This window comes from Schistocerca nitens, chromosome 2, assembly GCF_023898315.1.
Source record: "Schistocerca nitens isolate TAMUIC-IGC-003100 chromosome 2, iqSchNite1.1, whole genome shotgun sequence".
NCBI classification, from domain to species: Eukaryota; Metazoa; Arthropoda; class Insecta; order Orthoptera; family Acrididae; genus Schistocerca; species Schistocerca nitens.
The window spans coordinates 314,745,832-314,766,534 of record NC_064615.1 but is presented as its reverse complement, the minus strand read 5'-3'; the positions used below and the strand labels follow the sequence as shown (position 1 = coordinate 314,766,534).

The following is a 20,703-nucleotide window of genomic DNA, read 5'->3' as shown; positions in this document are numbered from 1 at the left end:
CAGGCTAATATGTTAAAATGTCTGAATGTTTAACATTTTCAGGAGTTGTCAGGAGCTCACGAAAGCGATTAATCGGCTGATAGCTTTCCAGAAGTGTGGGAGGCAACCCAGAAGTGAATGTGAAGTTCAAATGTGTTTAACAATATAGTTTTCAGAAATATTTGCCAGTAAAGATACTATTTCAATAAGAAAACCTCATAAGAGTTCGCGTTTTCCTGTGCGTATGTTTGTGATTCTGATTAGCCTTTCTCCGGTATTTTACATGCGTATTAAGTTTTAGTGTTCACATACTGGATAGCCAGAGGCCTCAGGTCAGAGCGTCGAGCCATTGGCTAGGTGGTGGCAGTGGTTAATGAAAGGTCTAATTGAGCCCAACATAGGATGTCAAGCGAATGAGTTCCTGATTTCAGAATTAAATATCTGAAAAACTAAGATCGCTAGAAGAGTGCAACTAAAGCTGTTTGTTATGAAAGCCGTAAGGATTTTATACAGCAGTTACGAAATAGTTCTAAAACCTGCTGACAGAGGACGTTTTAGACTGTGCAGATCGTACAATACGTGTGCATAATTAAATTCATCTGCAGGCTGTCCCTGCAATCACATCAGTCTTTTCGAAATGTACACCACTCGCAGTATGGAGGTGGTGCGAATGAAATTTGTCATCACATCCTGTATTGTCACCATGTTGGGATGGTTCAGGTAGAATGCCTTTCAATGCACCCCGCAAAAATGAGGTGTCAGATAGGGCGAGTATGGAGGCCAGTCCATCTTTGTGCCAGTAAATTTGCAATAATCCAACGCAGTGACTCTGTTGCCATAGGTTTCACCAAGGAAGCGAAACACATGTTCGCTGCGATGTGGTAGTTTCCGTCTTGCGTGAACCACTCGTTGCCTGGTCAGTCTTCCAAGGCCAGCTGTATGGCAATAATTGGTTCCGAATCTGCAACGTAACTTTCATTAGTCATGGTTTGTCGCATGAAAAGAAGCGCCAATAACGCCATTGCTGCCTACCGCAGCACAAACAGTAACTTTGGGAGAATACAGTGGCTTCCCTTCACACAAATTGGGATATTCGGAACTGCAAAATCGCCAGTTTTGTTTGTTCACTCCTCTATTCAGGGGAAGTGTGCTTCATCTGTCAATCAGATGCAGCCAACATCAAATCCTTCATTATTAATAACTGTGAGAATCTAGTTCTCAAAGTCAGCCCTCTACCGCACAGCTCGTACAGGTATGTCCTGATAGCTTCGAATTTTTTTATTTAAACATGCATAGGCTCTGTCTCAGTATTTTCTGCTTGCTGGAGCACTTCAAACCAGTCTCTGGTGAAATTCTTCGGACAGACTTCTTTGGATTTTGCTGAAGAATTCCAGAAACCGGGGTGAAATTTTCGGGAGTAACTGCAGTTTACCTGGGCCAATATTTCCCTCCTGAACATCAGCCACGCTGCCTGTCCATTGGAATTTGAAGAAGAGCACACGAATTGTTTTCGCATCGGGTCCTTTTGGAACAATAAATAGAATTCAACTGCATCTTGTTGCTTTAGGACTGTGTTGCAACCTGTAGTATTCCAGCACAAAAAACACATTGATCAATTGGATACATGATTTCAACCTCTTCCTTCGGTATGCTAACCACCTTGCACGTTTCACCGGTGTAACTGATCGCTCTGAGCTGCGTTGCATAACTTATAGACAGTATGTATTGCGATTACAGCGTCATCTGTTAGCAGATTATAAGGGGCTCTCAAGCTGGGCACCCTGTGAATAAAATTTTTGCGCTGAAACTTAGTGGAGTGCTGTTAAGTGACTGCTGACCTGCTGACTTCAAATTGTTATACAGTTCTGCCTTTGAGATTGACGGCGGAAATTGCTAGGAAGCGGTGAATTGTCTATTCTGGGTCTCCAGCCGTACTATAGGTTTGCCCAGTGAGACAAGGGAATTATTATAAATGGAAATCATTGGCCCATCTGACAGTCGGGAAGACCTAGCGTCCGTTCATAACAATCATCATCAAATTCTAGGGAAACCAATGCAGAAAGACAGGCACTGTATATACCCTATCATGACGCAAAGATTACGGCGGACTCTGTAACAGAAATTACGGGGCATAGGGCATATAACATTTACAGGTGGAGCTAACTAACTTTTAAAGGGACATGGCAATATGAATTTAAAGCAGTGTGTGTTTCATTCATCTCCTTTAACAAACGTTTTCATCCTCTTACATTTTGGCACTTAGATTACATATGGTCTGTATATTTATGTTGTCTGGTAAATACTGCTTCCTTACATTGACAGCTAATTTAGTGCATTCTGTTACAAACATAAACACTTAGTCCTTCCTGACCGCGAGTAAAACCCACAAACTACATGTCCTTCAGTCTTACACGGATCAGAATTGCCTTCTCCCACTCAAAAATGAAACTGTAGACAGCTTACTAAAGCGCTATCACTTTGACATTGAGTGCTGCGCCTCTGCGTGCTCCACCAGTCCAGACCAAGTTGATATTCTCTTCCTCGGGACTGCTTCCAAACCCTCTCGCCGCAACTACCACCTCGTAGTTACACAACCGGTCCCAACTGCACACAAACACCCACTGCCTTCACTCTTATACTCCGATACGCAAATCTTGGCGTCTGCGCTCATTAGATTCGCTATCTCATAAACAATCACAGCGCTGAGTTGTCATTGGATAACTATTGCCTGGGAACCACAACTGTCACAGTCTTCTGGAAACTAGCATTTGGTAGTTGCCGACTCACCTGCAAAATAACCTCGGGGCTCCCAGAGCCGCTGGTTTTCCGTAGCTCTAGGGCTCGCAAGGCATCTTGCCAGACATATCTGAGAACGTGTTGAAGTCTGTTTCCAGGGTTCCTAGGGCCCTCTCCACCGCCGGAAACAGTTATCCAGCATGCTTCTCACGGCCGTAGCAGCAGCTTTCCACCTTTTCCCTTCGATTAAAGCATGACCAGACCATAGTCTCACTAAATGAGACGTCTCATGGTGATCGTTAATTTGACTGATTTTGGAAGAGCTGTCTTAACGCTGAGTTTTGCCAGATCCGTTGACAAACGTCTACTTAATTTTCAGATCAGTTTTGTAATTCGTCCGAGGCGCCAAGAGCGTTTGGTTTCTAGCTCCGATCGTCGTGAAGTTTCGCGCAACGCTCTGGCGTCTCAGAAGATAATTCAAGCAATGTTAAAAGTTCGTATTGACAAAACACATTTCACGAGACTTCCTTTGCATATACCGATTTACGTGGCATAAAAGACTAGCCTATCGTCACATGAGCACACATCGCTGCCTTCTGGTCCTCATTTAAATCGTACTCGTCCGTGAGCGTCGCAAAAATTATTTGCGAATGGTTCGGGAGAAGAGTGTTGTGATATATTTCTGATTTTCTCCTGTTTTCACATCTTAATTGCGAGACGTTTTGGGAAGGATTAACATCTTGCTTGACTCTTCCAGCAACACACGCAATTGGAATTTTATGAGTAAACCTTTCTGTGACCCAAAGCGTGTCTCTTTGCATCTGGCATTTGAGTCCGATAAGCATCTCTGTGTCTCTCTCACGCTGGCTGAACGAATCCGTGATGAACAACACTGCTATTATTTGGATCTCCGAAATTAATGATGCCTCGTACGATTCTCATATTGACGGGCTTACCCGCGTGTCTTTCGAACACTAACGTTGTCACCTGCCTCCTTCGGAGGTTAATTAAATTTTGTTTACACTCCATCTAGAAGCTGAATTTCGTACTAAAAGTTTTGTGCGGTGGTTGAACACTCACTTCGGTCGCACGCTCTTGCATATTTCCTCGGTTTTGTCTTTGTCCATTAACTCTGTAATCAAACAATTACCCATTTACGTACAACACCGTTTCTACGCTACCAACAGAAAAACAAGGCCGTCAGAGAGACGTTCGACAAACTTCGTGGGCAAAAACAATATGCAGTTTGCACGTCGATCAACTCTCCTCAGTTGAAGACTTTGTATTCTTCTGCCTATACACCTGTAAGAACATGGGGACATGAACTGGCGTGGGTCTGTTGAATTTTAACGAAAATGCACTGAGGATGGCTATTTACAGCAGAAATCCAGATTTGCAAGAATAATAAAAAGTAATGGGACTGCGACTGACTGCTGTGTGCCTCTCCTTTCATACAATTTACGGTCGCTGTGCACAACGGTTCCTGATGGAATAAAAGGCAGTCTCGACTTTTGATAAGCAGGTTTGGTCCTTACGTGCCCCATTTTCTGTACTGTGACACTTATAGCACAGTCGCTTGGTGACCGATTTGTTTAATGGGTCCACACGACATTTTTTTTGGAAGCCATGCTGAATCTCGTTCTAATTGGTACATCTAATGTGCCGTCGTTCTTGCTATATTCAGTCGTACGCGTGGTTTGTTGCACCTCTGAACGCAAGTCCATCCTGTGAAAGCCTCTTCATCTCTCAATAACTACTGCGATGTACATCCTTTATATCCTGCTTAGTGCTTTCATGAGTTGGTCTCCCTATGCTCTTACTACACACTCACGCGCATTTGACGATTCCCTGATGTCTCAAGATGTGTGCTATCAACCGACACCTTGTTTTATAAAGTTGTAACATAAATGTATTTCCTCCACAATCCGGGTCAGTAAGTTCTGATTAGACAACGAAATAATCATACAATCTTCAGTATTCCTCTGTAGAGATCTACTGTAGTAAGACAGTAAATACGGTTTGTAGTAATGCGCAACTAATTTCTTACTCAATTATACAAAGGCCACACCCCCAACAAGAAATGAAACATTTCTTCCCAAAGGTTGCATTACCTTTTGTACAATTGTTCCACTGCTGCGCAATTCAAAGCCAGCTACGTGGATAAATTAAAACTATTGCCTTGTCTGTTATAGCTGCGATGTTGACAATAGTCGCGGGGGTGAAGCGAGCCAGCAGCGGTTATCCTCTGCTGCTTGTTTGATCTCATTGTAATATGTTGCACTTCCGGATATGTAACAAGGAAGCGCACATTCCTAAAATGAGCTAGGTTTGTATATAGGAAGAGAAGAATCATGAATGGAATGAAAGAGTGAACTTCAGAACATCGCCGTCAAGGCGAGGACCTAAGTGAGAGACTGAGCTGCTCGTTCACAGGCTGCTACTGCACTCCGTAATTCTATTTACCCTCCGCCCGAAGGCGGAGTTTTGAGCTGTTGGCCCACAGACTGCATTATCTGCGCCTATTGTAGAACCTAGTGAGCTGGTGTCGCCAAATTTCGGTTAATATTACTAATATCTAATTTTCTGTAACTACTACAATCGTGGCAATTTCCTACTGCTACTGCTGGAACCGTGTTAACGTCGCTGTACGTTCTCTCTCCATCCCGTTATTTACTAACAATTATTATTACGTATTTTTACTCTTACTACTGCTCTATTCTATTTTTTAACACCCCATTCGTTTTACAAATATGCAGGCTACTTTGTTGTCTCTCACTTCCTATGTACTAAGCTATTGTGTAGCGCTTAGGATATTTTGTCTATCGATTGTCAGCAGATTTGTTCTGGCGAGCGACTCTCTCTGTGCACGCAGGTGTGTTTGTCGCCGGGGGTGTGTTTGTCGCCGGGGGTGTGTTTGTCGCCGGGGGTGTGTTTGTCGCCGGGGGTGTGTTTGTCGCCGGGGGTGTGTTTGTCGCCGGGGGTGTGTTTGTCGCCGGGGGTGTGTTTGTCGCCGGGGGTGTGTTTGTCGCCGGGGGTGTGTTTGTCGCCGGGGGTGTGTTTGTCGCCGGGGGTGTGTTTGTCGCCGGGGGTGTGTTTGTCGCCGGGGGTGTGTTTGTCGCCGGGGGTGTGTTTGTCGCCGGGGGTGTGTTTGTCGCCGGGGGTGTGTTTGTCGCCGGGGGTGTGTTTGTCGCCGGGGGTGTGTTTGTCGCCGGGGGTGTGTTTGTCGCCGGGGGTGTGTTTGTCGCCGGGGGTGTGTTTGTCGCCGGGGGTGTGTTTGTCGCCGGGGGTGTGTTTGTCGCCGGGGGTGTGTTTGTCGCCGGGGGTGTGTTTGTCGCCGGGGGTGTGTTTGTCGCCGGGGGTGTGTTTGTCGCCGGGGGTGTGTCTCAATCGTACCACTGGCGAAAACGGCTTGGCAGTTCATGATTACCTGGGCGTAGGTTCATCTTCGCTCACGCGCACAGTGAGCTACTGACAGATCTACGTGCTAGTACGGCCTGTGAGCAGGCTGTTGAGGAAAAATGAGGTGAGGACGGGTGTGTGTCGGCAGGGCATGCCGGGGTCGCCGTCGCCGCCGGACACGGACGACGAGGTGCTGGAGGAGGCGGTGGACTCCCGCGTGCTGTGGCGCTCCCTGTGGGGCTACGCGCGCTCTGCGGGCGGCTGCTGCCTGCTGCTCACCGTCGCAGCCGTCATCGTCGCCACGCAGGCCGTCACCAGCCTCTGCGACTACTGGCTCTCCTACTGGTGAGACAACTGCTCTGGAGCGGGTCCTTCTCTCGACACGTTGTGGCTCTCAAAATTGTATTTAGAACGAATGTATTTGAAATGGCTGACCGTTTTCAATAATACAATACACGTAGGATACAATGATCCTGGTTCGGATAGCCATCGGACCGAACGCGACAAATAATATTAAGCAATTCTATTTACAATCAACACGTGCACGAATTACTCATGTTGATCATTTGACCACAGAACCAATCAATGTATACAAATATCTTATAGTTAGAGCATCCAAGACAGCAACGCCTTCTAGCCTCTAAGATTTTACCACAAAAACCAGCTATTTTGGGTACAATCTAAAGAATGATTGTCAGCTTTTACACATTCACTGTGTTACAAAACAGATGGTTTTGAACAACCAGAGGCTTAGTTTTACGAACCGTACAACATTTTACAATTTAAATAGAACCGAGGTATTAGAAGAAATTCTTACAGCAGTCTCTTATTGGAACATTACAATCAAAACATGACACGACCATAAAAGTTCTAGTTTAAAATCATGAACCGTTAACAGAAAAAGGAGCCGCCTTGCCCTATTGGCACTAAAGCTCGTATTTGATAGGACAGAAACCTATACTTCAGTATTCACAGTGCATACGTTTAAGTCCACAGAGTGGTACATTATCAGGAGAGACATTAAAAAGTAATTCTGCAACGCAACTCCACGGCTCAAACAGTAAAATTCAGTGTATCAGTTAAACAATAAGATTCTGTGAATAGTAGCTGTTGAGCTGGTGCACTACGAGTAAGTCCCCTTTGAGCTCAACATGACATGAAACTTCTTTATCTAAATGTGTGAATCTGTACTTAAATTGCTGAATGGCTGAGAAGATGAAACTTCTACATTATTTGATTCTGAAACAGCTGAGTAAAACGTACTGAGCCTACTTTTTCTTTACTTTTTCTTATCATGTCAACACTGACCCACAATATTCTAGAGCGATGCAATCTGACTGCTCAAGAAAAATTACAACTGACTTCAAATAATTAATACAAAAGAATGGCCCTGAATAAGAAGCAATCCTGACAATAACCTATACATTTCATTAAACACTTACCTCACAAAAATCTTCATTACGCGAAGTATTGCAATACAGCGAGCGTCAATACTGCCAGCTAAATAAAAGATTCTAACTACTAAAGCCACTAACTACTAATAGGCATGTGGTTAGTAAAGGAAGGATTTTGTTGTAAACCAAATGTATTTTTTACCTTAATAATGTGACATCCAGTTAAAACACGAATATAAATCGTCAGTGACATCCAGTACAATAAAATCCATCACTGCTGGCGACTAACTTCCAACGGCCCAACACTACTGGCGATTAACTGCCAACAACGAGTCCAACCAGCCGCAGTCACTTACAAACAAAGCGCAGTCAGAGATCCAATGCAAAGCGCTACACAGCGATGCGAAAACAGAAGCAGCCCACTTACACACAGTTCCTTTAAAAACATTTGGAAACAGGAGCTCACCATTTATGCGGACAGACTGAGAGAAGGAAGGCAGCCACCAAGGGTTGGCAGCTTGATGCGTTGATTGCTCCCCCACGTCACGACATTCCACGCCAGCCGCGTCCTCCAGTGACTTGTGCCCACCTCTCGCCGATCCCAGACTGATAGCCCTACTGTCTGTCCATACATCAGCATAGGGATGACAGCGTTCATGTGGCCACAGCTGCTCTCAAACTTCCTTGTCGACGTCCTCCAAGTGCCAACTAGCGCCGTATCCATACTAACATACGAGTTTCGTCAGGTGTTTTATTGTTTCTAGGATCGCCTAGTGACCTGCCCCGGCTTCGCACGGATCGCACTAAGTAACAGCAGTCAGACGTCGTCTCCTGCCTGTAATACTCCTGAAATACTTACACAAGCCTTTCTCGTGAATCAGTTCATCTACTAGTGAAAACTTCATCAAATCCCTGTAGTAGTTGCTGAGATTAAGTTGAAATGGAAATAAAAACGCGGCGGGCGACTTTCAGTAATATGTACTGGCGAAAAAATGCTGTCGGAGCACAAAAAGGCTAATGTAATCTTTTAAAAAACTATGACTAAAAGTAGGGTACCAGCTGTCTCATTCTACCTTCCTCCTCTTTTATTTCCTCAAACATCTTGGCATTCGAACGTACTCTAGCTATATTTAACATGCAGCTCTCGTCTCACTCCCACAAGCCCCCCCTAATTGTAATCCGTTCACATCGACTAACCCATCGCGGAAAGTCGCTCATAAGCATCTTGTCCATTGTCACTCACTCATTCAGCCCAACTCATTGTCTTCTGTCTCACAGCCATAGTCTCCTTCGTTCTGTCCTACTACCACCACCGCTGTCTCCCGTCACTGTCTTCCTCTTGCTCTTATTGCTACCACCTCATGCATGCATTCATTCATTCATTCATTCCAAATGCTGATGTCTCTTCTCAGTATCACTGTTTCTCTCTTTCTCGTTGTCATTGTCGTAGACTTGCTCTCATATTATCACTGGCTGTCACCCAGTTCTACTTTTGCCGGTCGCGGGGCCGAGCGGTTCTAGTCCCTTCAGTCCGGAACCGCGCTGCTGCTACGGTCGCAGGTTCGAATTCTGCCTCGGACATGGAAGTGTGTGATGTCCTTAGGTTAGTTAGGTTTAAATAGTTCTAAGTTCTAGGGGGCTGATGACCTCAGATGTTAAGTCCCATAGTGCTCAGAGCCATTTGAACCAGTTCTACTTTTCCTCCTATTTATTCCTCTGCCACTACTGTTGTCTCCTTCACTCATTTCCTAGCACTGTTCTGTTACTATCAGCGGTGTTCCACTGCCCTTCTGTCCCTCTCTTTCTCTCTTACTGCAGTTGTCTCCTTCGTTCTTTCTGTTCCGTAACCCCTGTCCACTATCTTCCGGTATTTATTACTTCGTCTCTTTACCACTGACACTGACCCCTCCTATCTTATCATAAAGCACGAATATGTTCGCAGTACAAAATCGTTGTGAAAATTTTAAAGGTGCTGAGGAAGGTGGAATGAAGCAGTTTGTATACCACTTTTTAGTCGGTGATTTAAACCGGGGATCATATTAGCCTTCTTGAGCTCGATAGGGGCATTTTCCCACTGGTTACCTTCTTTTCCCAGCTACAGCAGGGCATGTCACTCATACGAAAAGAACTTTGTGGGTCAGAAAATTTTGATAGTTTACTTATGTGAAATTGAAATAACGCAGAATATGTTTTACACGTCTGACCAGATTTTAACTGCACAAAAACTTTGCATGTGCTTCAGTAGTACACTGGGGTTCCCAGTACTATATTGGCTTTCCCAGAACCATTCTGATGATAACGAACACACTTTACAACATATTTCTTCATGCAAGTCAAGTTACAAACTAAGTTTTCGCCTCCCACCGGATTTTTTGTGTGCATTTTACGTGTACAGGTAGGGTAAGTTCGAGCCTCTGTATTTTGGAGACTAATAACACTATCTATGCTGTGCATAGCTGTCGTGGAATCAGAGGATCTGTTTTGGTACCCCAAAACTATGTTTCGCCGATTTTCTCAAAATTTGCCCACTAACTAAACGGTGCCTCCATAAGCACCTTAAGGCTCGCCGTAGACACTTCTAATGCAAAAAGAACCAGCCGATTTCCTTCATTTACCCAAGCTGGAGGAAATGTATAATATCCAAACTTTGACCCTGTACTGTAACATGGTTACAGTTAGACGATACTTCAGCTGGTTATACGAATGGTCTCTAGCCCAAGGGATATCCAAAACAGCCAACCCTAGCTTTCTATCACCAACAGAACTCGGGGTAATAAGTCCTGGAAAAATCCCATTTTTATGCTCGGCGATTTGGAACACATTAAGTAGCGCATGGCGTCCAGTGAGTACCGATAGATCTCTAGGCTGGTCCTGTTGTGCGGTTCCTACTTCGGAAAATTTGATAACTAAATACGACGAAGTAGCAGACACAGCTATTTTCGTATGGAAAGTTAAGTATCTTAGACTGCAATTTGCTTTACCTACAACGGAGCCTACTATGCCCGTACAAGAAGCAGTCGGTTGGCGCCGAAGCCACAACCTGCACTACCAACGTTGGCTCGCTCATCAAGCTAATAGTAAGACAGATGCTGTTTGCCACTAGGGCTTAGCTTTTCGTATTGTGCATGCCCACAAGGCAATTTCTTTCAGCTGTCTTTAGCATGTGACAGCGGATATCTTGGTGCGCGACCTAAATCTACGTCCACAACTATACTCTGAAAATTACTGAGATGCATGGCGGACGGTACTTCCCATTGTACTACTTATTAGCTCTTCTCCCCGTTCTATACGAGTACCGAGCGCGAGAAGAATTACTGTTTATAAGTGTCTCTGTCTGCGCTGTAATTAATTGACTCTTGTCCTTACAGTCCCTATGGCTGTGATAAGTAGGAGGTGGTAGTATATTTCTAGTCATAATTTAAAGCCGATTCTTGAAACTACCTAAGTAAGCTTTCTCGAGATAGTTCGTGTTTGTCTTAAAGTGTGTGCCAGTTCAGTTTCTTCAACGTCTTCGTGACACTTTCCAACGTGCCAAATAAATATGTGGCCATTCGACCCACCCTTCTCTGCACACGTTAAGTATCCTTTGATATCCCTATCTGGTAAGGGTCCTGCAATCCTGAATAGTGTTCTAGGATGTGTCGCAAAAACGCTCTTCTTCCTACACTGATTTAATTTCCCTTCTATTCTACCACTGAACCAAAGTCTGCCACCTGCTTCACTTACTACTCAGCCTATGAAATTGTTCCATTTCGTATCCCTACAAATTGTTCCACCCACATACTTGCATCGGTTCACCGATTCCAGTTGTGACTGGATTACTAGGTTTTTCCGTTTTGTCGAGTGCACAATTTTACATTTCTTAACACTTAAAGCAGCTTGCCAATCTCTGCCAGATTCGACTGATTATACATGCAGCTTTTTTCTGATATTACTTCATTACAGATAACTGTATCCTCTGCAGAAAGTCTGAGACCACTATCAGTACTGTCTGCAATGTCGTTAAAATACAACATACACATCAAGGATACCAACACACTTCCCTGAGGTGCGCACTAAGTTACTTCATCCGTCGATGAAACTCAGTGCAAGACACACTCTGCACCTCTTCTACCAAAAAAATCCTCGTTCCAGGCACAAATTTCGCTTGATACCCCATACGATCATACTTCTGATAATGAGCGTAGATGTGGTATTGAATCAAATGCTTTTCGGATATCGAGAAATACAGCATCTTCCCGACTACTTTGATCTGATCCATGGTTTTCAGAGCGTCTTGTGAAAAAAGAGGGAGTCACATGATTACTGTTTCTGAATTCCATGCTGGTCACCAAAGAAGAGTTCATTGTGTACTAGGAACCTCATTACATTTGAGCTCAGAACATGTTCTAGAATTCAACAAATGGATATCAAAGATATTGGACCATTGTGTATGGCTCCATTTCAATAAAACTTCCTACACATTGTTGCTCCCAAACCTTACTGGTAGTAGGTGCGAATCATTAACCGCGTCGTCAAATGATACCATGCTTCTACACTTCATGGTGTGCATAACTTCGCATTTATCTTTGTTGAGAACTAGTTGCCAGCCGATGTTTTGTCGGGATCTAAGTGAATATTAACGAATCTTTAACGGATACAGTTGCCTTGTGGGTACTGTATCATCTCCGAATAGCCAGAGATTGAAACTAATACTATCAGCTAAATCATTACTGCATAAGAACAGCAGCAACAGCCCTATTATATTCATGAGAGATGAAATACGTTAATGTATGTTCATATCAGTGTGTCCGGTTCCTGTCCGTGTTTTCAACCAGCAACCTCGCCTTGTACGATTATCTAGCCAGAAACACGTAATGTTGACCATTTTGCTTCCCAATACTTTAGCCCCATGCGAATTCTTCCGTACATAGTGAGAGCTCATGATAACTCAAATACTACATTCGTCCTATAATATTTACAAATACGTCATATTCACCATTAATCGGCCGTATTCATACAAATACGTCACTCTGCCTTCTCACAATTTAGTTTAAGTGGAGGCTTAAAGAAAACTGCCTCTTACTTGACTACCCAGTTAAAATTTGTAGGCAATCAAGAGTTAAAAATACCAAGCACTTTAGTTTTGAAATTCATGATTTTCCCCGAGAAAGAGCAGGATTGTACTCAAATAGGCGGAAGGGTATCCTTAAATGTAGCACCTCGATTCCAGGAGAAGAGATCGGTTAGTTTGTGTAACTATCGTATTTGTTCTGTGGCTTTAGCAGACTTAAATATTCTCAGCTTTAAAGTGTTTTTTCCTTAATTTGTTTGTCATCTGCCGTTGATGTTCCTTATGGCGGTAACATTCTCGTTCAGTTATTTTCGTATCGTCACACACGGGGACGCGGGCGCATCCTGAGCAAGGACGTCCCTTTGTACTCTCTTCAGACCAGGCGTTGACGGGCAGCTGACACCCTCAGCCACCACCTATTATGTTCCCCTGGTACCAGTTTCCATCCGGTGCTAAAAAGCCTCTGTAGAAAAAGCATACCTAGCAATTCATGAAGGCTATTCCGTTTTATACAGGGTTGTTGCCGTAGATGAGTTAAACTAAATGGCGAAGTTAAGGCTCATCAGGACTGTAAGAAGTCTATTTATACTCCCATTCTATATCAGTTAACGATCGCTCCCCCTTGATATAGTTGCCAATAAGCGATTTCACCACCTATCGAAATTGAAGCTGCATGCAAGACGCAGTCTCATGTGTGGGCATACATTTATAATTGAATCTTCCTGTCGACCGTTATATGCCAGATATAACCGAAACTTCTCAGACAATCTCAGTACGCTAGCACATATGTTCCACTATCATATTGTGATCATTGAACGACAGCTTAGGCATCCAACAGTTGGGTGATGAAATGACAGTTTTGTCAGTGTGGGCGCGATAAGCCATCCTGCGAAGCAATATTAAATGCCTTCACTGAAAATTACCTAGAAGTGATTTCAGATTGCATTGGACAAGAGCTCTATTTTGAGCTATGGGGGATAAAGACCGCTCATGGAATTTTAAATCAAAACGACGGTGTTTTTCGGAGTGGCAACAACTTATCCGTTTTTATTGAGGTTTTCGGTCCACAAATTTACTTTGGGGTTCATGTCTTGTTTGCAAACAATCAATATTACATTTTAAATGTATCTTTAGATACTATTGATATTATTCTTTATATTGCAGGCTGTGACTGTCTAGCAGAAGTGTTGAACTACCTTCGGGTTGTATCGTACAAATCAATTTTGTTTCGTACAAATCAATTTTGTTTGTACCGTACAAAAGACACTATAAGTATTTAAAAATTTAAATTCCTTTTCTAACGGGCAAATATGGAGAAATTACTATGTGAATGGGATGAAAATACCGCGAAGCAGGCCGTAGGAAAAGTCTGACCTCTTGAAATTACTGGGGAAGCGAATGAGAAATATTCAGTTCCAATGAGTGTGTTAAGTGATAGACGTGAAGCTTTGCGTGAAAATAGAAAAGTGGCCGTGAAACATTTCTTAAAAAATGTTTATTTCAGAGAACTTTCAGTGATGAACACGAAACAACATTATACGATCAGTGAAACCTTCGAAGGAAACCGGATTTAATGTCACAAATGTGTTGTGTCTATGAGATATTTGCCCGTATGAAGTGTCTTTATTACACATCTGATAAATAAAAGAGAAAAGGCAAAGAAATACTTTGATGTAGGCTTGTTATGTCATAACCTTTAACTTGAACAGTATGTTACGAATTTTTGAATTTCGTAATCGTATTAAGTATGTATCGTAGCAGTTGTGGGGTGGAGAATGTTCCAGTGCAGACTTCAGAAAAACTGTAGTTTCGGAAAAGCTTGCGTGTCCGATGCAGCCCAATCTTCCTCTACTCTCACATAAAAAAATCGTTAAACATGCTCTAGACATAACATTTTCATTTCGGACGCATTGTTCCAGAAATAACTTCAAAATAGCTCCAGTCTCCACGTTCTCAACAAGGTTTCTGAGAGGTATACTAATGGGGCAAGACAAATACCTTTACCTCATATCCCTCCCTTAACGCACCGCATTGTACCACCTGTGTCCCCCATTACTAGGTGGCCTGGTATGTGACTGACAAGAAGTGGGCTCTGTAAAGGTTCTATCCCGAGCAGCTCGTTCTACTCTTACAAAAGAAATAACTCTTCCACGCGTCCGCCCGTTCTGTAAAAGCGCGTTACAGGTGACCTGATTTGTTCGGCACGACGAAGTCCGACGCGCTGTCCAGACGGTCAGACATACGCCTAATTTTCTGAGCTCTTGGTTTGTGTTGAAAGAACACACTTGTGCAAGATCAATTCTCCAGTAGACCGCGGCGGCAGTGCGAATTTGGATCGAGGAGTGAGACGTGCCAGGTAATCCGTGCAGTTGTGTCAATCTCTGTGCCAAGGTAACTTAGTGGCTAAAGCACCTGCGTAATAAGCAGGAGACCCGGGTTGGTTCGATTCCCGGCCTTGTTCCAAATTTTTTCTCGTCACTTCAGTCTGTATACATAAAATGTTGGCAATTTAGTTAAGATTACTACCCTCGTAAGTTAAAAGCAAATAGGCCACCATAGTGTAGCACAATGGTAAATTCTTGCACGAGCCGCCACTGGAGTTGACATAGGATGTGGGGCAGTGAACGGAGAGCGTCTGGTGTGCCTCAGGACGGCAGCGGAGGAGCAGCGGAGCCTGGGCCACGGTGAGGAGGTGCCGTCGAGCACGTGGTTCGTGTCTGCGTACGGCGCCATCGTGGCGTTCGTCATCCTGCTGAGCACGGCGCGAGCGCTGGGCTTCGCCGCCATGTGCATGCGCGCCTCGCGACGCCTGCACAACTGGATGTTCGAGCGCGTGCTGCGCTCGCCCATCCGCTTCTTCGACACCAACCCCGCCGGCCGCATCCTCAACCGTTTCTCCAAAGACATCGGCGCCATCGACGAGCTGCTGCCTTTTCCAACGCTTGACATGATACAGGTCAGTCCCACCGCCTCTGGATAGGGGCATAACGACATCGCTGATACGTCAAAGAATAGATATCTGAAATACCGAATGGTGTTGCGAGAAAGTAATCTACGAGGGTAATCCCAAAAGTAAGGTCTCCTATTTTTTTTTGTAAGTACATAGACCTGTTTATTTCTACAATGGTTTACATCAGTTTACAGCTTGAACATTTAGCTATTTTTCGACATAATCACCACTTCTGTCGATGCATTTTTGTAGACCCTGTGGCAGTTTTTGTATGCCCATGTCATACCAGCTCGCCGCCATGCTGTTCAGAAAGTTATGAACCTCTTCTTTCACCTCGTCGTCGGAGCTGAACTGCTGGGACCACAATTAAGGCTGACAGGTACTGTGAGACTCTGAAAAAACTCAAACGGGTAATTCAGAACCGGAGAAGAGGAATGTTGAGCAAGGGCGTACACATTCTCCACGACAACGCTCGCCCACACATCGCTCGGCAAACCGTTGCTCTCCTGCAACAGTTTCAGTGGAACATAATCTCCCTTCCACCCTCCCTTCCACCCTCCCTCCCTCCCTCCCTCCCTCCCTCCCTCCCTCCCTCCCTCCCTCCCTCCCTCCCTCCCTCCCTCCCTCCCTCCCTCTAGTCCTGACTTGGCGCCCAGTGACTCACCTGTTCCATAGGTTAAAAGAACATTTGGCCAGAAAGCGATTCAGCTCCGACGAGGAGTCGAAGGAAGAGAGTCATAACTTTCTGAACAGCATGGCGGCGAGTTGGTATAACCAGGGCATACAAAAACTGCCACAGCGTCTACAAAAATGCATCGACAGAAATGATGATTATGTCGAAAAATAGCTAAATGTTCAAGCCTAAAACTGATGTAAACCATTGTAGAAATAAACAGGTCTATGTACTTATAAAGAAATAGGCCTTACTTTTGGGATTACTCTTATATATACTACTGTACAGGAAACAGGAGCAACAGTGAAAATTACAAATGCTTATGATTTTTATTTTGTGCTCACATTTTAGTTCAAAACAAAGAAAAGTCTCATTTTTTCTTCTATTCTAAATAATGCTTTTCTCTTAAAGAAAAAGCTTGCAACAATGACAGGCATCTGTAGCAGAAAATTCATCTAAAGTTGTATCTTGTTTGTGGTTAGTATGATTGTATTTGTCTTTTTCTGCTTAACATCTGTATTTCATTTTATATTCAAGTTAGTTCATCTAAACATATCAGACTCTTGAAATATCACTCTTTCCTTTAATCCCTTAACTTCTTTAGACAAACTTAAAAATACACGGAAAAGCAATCAAATAGATTGCGTTACTGTCGATATCAGTACCTATTTCATTCTTTACGATCTATTACAATCAACGAAGGATCAAAACGAGTTACAAAATGGTTTAGGCAATATATCTGATTGGCGCGAAAAGTGGCTGTGTGAGGTCCTCCACACGAGTACTAAAAAAATCCGTTACTTTTGGGTTACACGATAAATCACACATTTAAAGGCTCGACATCCAACTAAGTATCTTGGGATTACGGTTACGAACTTCGGTCGGAACAACCACGTAGAATATGTTGCGAGGGAAGGTGGACCAAAGACGGCATTCTGTTAGCCGCACACTTAGAGGCTACAATAATTTTACTGGAGAGGCTCCATACACTGTGCTTCTCCGTCCTCTTCTGGGGTATTGCTGTACGATGCTGACTGCTCCACAGAAGGGATTGACGGAGTACATCGATGGGTTCAGAGAAGTGAGGCTCGTTTTTTACAATTCCGGATTAGTGAATAGTGAGTCACGAATATGATAAGCGAGATCAAGTGGTGATCATTAAAATAGTTTTTATTTGTGTTTAGTGTGTTTCACGAAGTTTCAATCGCCACCTTTCTCCTCTGACTGTAAAGTACTTGGACTACCACCTACATAGGGAGAAATCACGGCCGTAATAAAATAAATCAGAGCTCGCACGGAAAGATTTAGGTCTTCGTTCATCGCACGTGCTATTCGAGAATGGAACGGTCGAGAAATAGTCGGAAAGTGTTTCTATGGGCCCTCTGCAAAGCAGTTCAGTGTGATTTGTAGAGTAATTGCGCAGATGTAGGTATTTAGGTATTTACATAATTTTGGGTATTGATGTCGGTGCCAGCCAAATATGTCGAATCTGGTATTGGCGCGTTCTCACATTTGTCATATTCTAACCAATAATTCTCACTCCGTTTTGTATAACGGAACACTTCATTTCTTTGTGTTGCAGATATTCCTCTGTATGTTTGGAATCATCATCCTGGTGCTCATCTCTCAGTACATTGTGATAGTTCCTTTGGCAGTCGTGTCCGTTTTCTTCATATGGCTGTCTGTGATGTTCATATCTACAGGACGGAACGTGAAGCAGTTGGAAGGAATACGTGAGTGTTCTGCGGTATCTTGCCATTTAATGATGTGCTTCGATTAATGACGACGGCTGCAAATAACAGAAAGTTAATTGTGGTGGTTTCTGCAGGACGAAGCCCGGTGTTCTCGCATCTGTCCGACACGCTGAACGGCCTAGCGACAGTGCGCTCTGCAAGAGTCCAGGAGATGGTTAAGCACGAGTTCGACGCTCACCAGGTGAGAAACAGTACCTCTCGTCACACTTTATACATGCAGTTGGCACTGTCCTACAACGATATTCAGCAAAGTTCAGAAAACAGCATGAACTTCAAAATATTTATTTTGACGACACAGTTTGCATTACGCGAATAGGGGTTCTATCATCTGTGTCGCATCCATATAGCGTATAAAGTGAGTCACCCGACCAGGGGACACGCAAACCCCTCTACGGCTCTGAGTGTTCAGCAGTCGTCACGCGTAACATGGAACACAGACGCCATATAGTTACTCGCTCACTCGTTTATACGTTGTTTAACACTGGATCAGGCTACTGTAAATTTATCATATTAGCGGTTCTGTCAATATTTCGGTGGTATCCATAAACATACAGCATCCTGGGAGCGAGTACTAATTACCCAAAGAAACAAATTACCGTAATGACATTACATAAAATAAAACCAGATTCTGATTTTGTTCGTCAAAAAATTGCTCGGAAAAGCGAGAACATTGACAACTTGGACCTGCCTTTCAGCGGTTCCAAATATAAAATTTTTAAGAATATGAGCCTTCGGGGGGATTGAATGGAATTAGTGATCGGCAACTGAAACATCGATATAAATGTACAAATTAAGTTGGGAATACGTTTCGCGGGACAAGAACGAACTATCGTATATACAACAGAAACAGTGGAAACCGTTAGAAAAGCGAATATCGTACAAGAATTCCTCTGGAAGGCAGTAAAACCTTAGACAGAAATAGGTTCTTCTTTAGATTACGCTCTACGTAGATGTTCCTACTGTAAATTGAGAGAGAGAGAGGCAGAAAACTCAAAAGCCAAAAAACTTTAGTCAGTAAAAGAGCGACGGATATTGAAAACGAAGCGCTTAGCATGGTCAAGTGTTGGCTGCCCAACATTCTAGTAATGCATCCATTAATCAAAGACATGGAGCCAAATGGTTTCTTTCTTCAAGCATTACGCAGAATGTATTGTACAAAAGTCCTCTGAGCTCATTGTCGAGGGAATCCTGTATTCTGTATTAAAAAAATTCAGATTATTTCTCCACAGCTTGACGGTAATAACAAATGTAATTGCTTTGCTTTTAATCAGTATCAGAAGATCGGTGTCTACTGTTGGAAGGACATTTGATTTCGAGACACAAATTTACAGCTGTTACACGCGAGCGCAAGAAATGTGCACAAACCTATTTCGAAACTCAGAAGATGCAGCATAATTGGAGTGTCAGATACAATAAAAAACAGCACTGACTTAGTTTAACGTACTACTAAGTAGGTTATACAAAATGTTTCACAATTGTAGATACAAACAAAAGGAGCGAGTAGAAGGTAATGAAACAAATAACAGGTCCGGAAACCAATCGTTTCGCCGATACGAACGTATACGTTACTGCAGTCATGCCATTGTTAATGTCTAACGTACTAGTTCCCCTAGGAAACAGAAATAGCAGTGTACCTGTGTAGCATTTGAAGCGGTTGCCACTGCTCTACACCGATTTTCATATGCAGAAATGGGTGATATCCAATTTACCTACAGGCGTGCTAATGGCATTTCACGCGAGGCAGCACGATTTAATGATGAAACGTATCGACAGAGAGGACAGCCAGACAGCAATGTGTTAACTAGGTTCCATTAGCTCCTGCACGACACTGGTTCATTAAAAACTAAAATGGAACACGCAGGTGAGCCAAGAATAGTGTCCACAACACGAATGAATGGGCGTGTATTAACAAGTGGATGCAATGCCGGGCACGAATACCACGAGGATTCTTGCAGCAGAATGCGTTTAGCCCTTCACCACATGACAGCCATTCCAATCCATCCTTACGCAATGATTCAGTTCCTCATGCGCTTGTTACTTAAAGACGAGCATGCTTTACCGGAGACGGTATTGTGAACGCACACAACCCACTCGTTTTGGCTTAAGAGAACCCACATTCTACCACTGAGCGGAGAATTTCCATTAACACACGAGCAGGTGTCACTGAGCAGTTAATATACACACATTCCCTACCTCAGGGACGTACGAGGTGCATTCAAGTTCTAAGGCCTCCGATTTCTTTTCTAATTAACTACTCACCCGAAATCGATGAAACTGGCGTTACTTCTCGACGTAATCGCCCTGCAGACTTACACATTTTTCACAACGCTGACGCCATGATTCCTTGGCAGCGGCGAAGGCTTCTTTAGGAGTCTGCTTTGACCACTGGAAAATCGCTGAGGCAATAGCAGCACGGCTGGTGAATGTGCGGCCACGGAGAGTATCTTTCATTGTTGGAAAAAGCCAAAAGTCAGTAGGAGCCAGGTCAGGTGAGTAGGGAGCATGAGGAATCACTTCAAAGTTATCACGAAGAAACTGTTGCGTAACGTTAGCCCGATGTGCGGGTGAGTTGTCTCGGTGAAACAGCACACGCGCAGCCCTTCCCACACGTTTTTGTTGCAGTGCAGGAAGGAATTTGTTCTTCAAAACATTTTCGTAGGATGCACCTGTTACCGTAGCGCCCTTTGGAACGCAATGGGTAAGGATTACGCCCTCGCTGTCCCAGAACATGGACACCATCATTTTTTCAGCACTGGCGGTTACCC

At 43.7% G+C, this 20,703-nt stretch overlaps 1 protein-coding gene across 1 annotated transcript in view; it reads left to right on the top strand.

Moving 5' to 3' along the window:
- LOC126236083 (ATP-binding cassette sub-family C member 4-like) overlaps positions 1-20,703 on the top strand; it is a 251,908-nt gene that overhangs the window by 175,185 nt on the left and 56,020 nt on the right. Inside the window, exons 15-18 of the mRNA XM_049945146.1 lie at positions 6,263-6,459; positions 15,211-15,517; positions 17,767-17,917; positions 18,013-18,119. Coding sequence (XP_049801103.1) covers positions 6,263-6,459; positions 15,211-15,517; positions 17,767-17,917; positions 18,013-18,119 — 762 coding nt within the window. The remainder of the gene's footprint in view (positions 1-6,262; positions 6,460-15,210; positions 15,518-17,766; positions 17,918-18,012; positions 18,120-20,703) is intronic.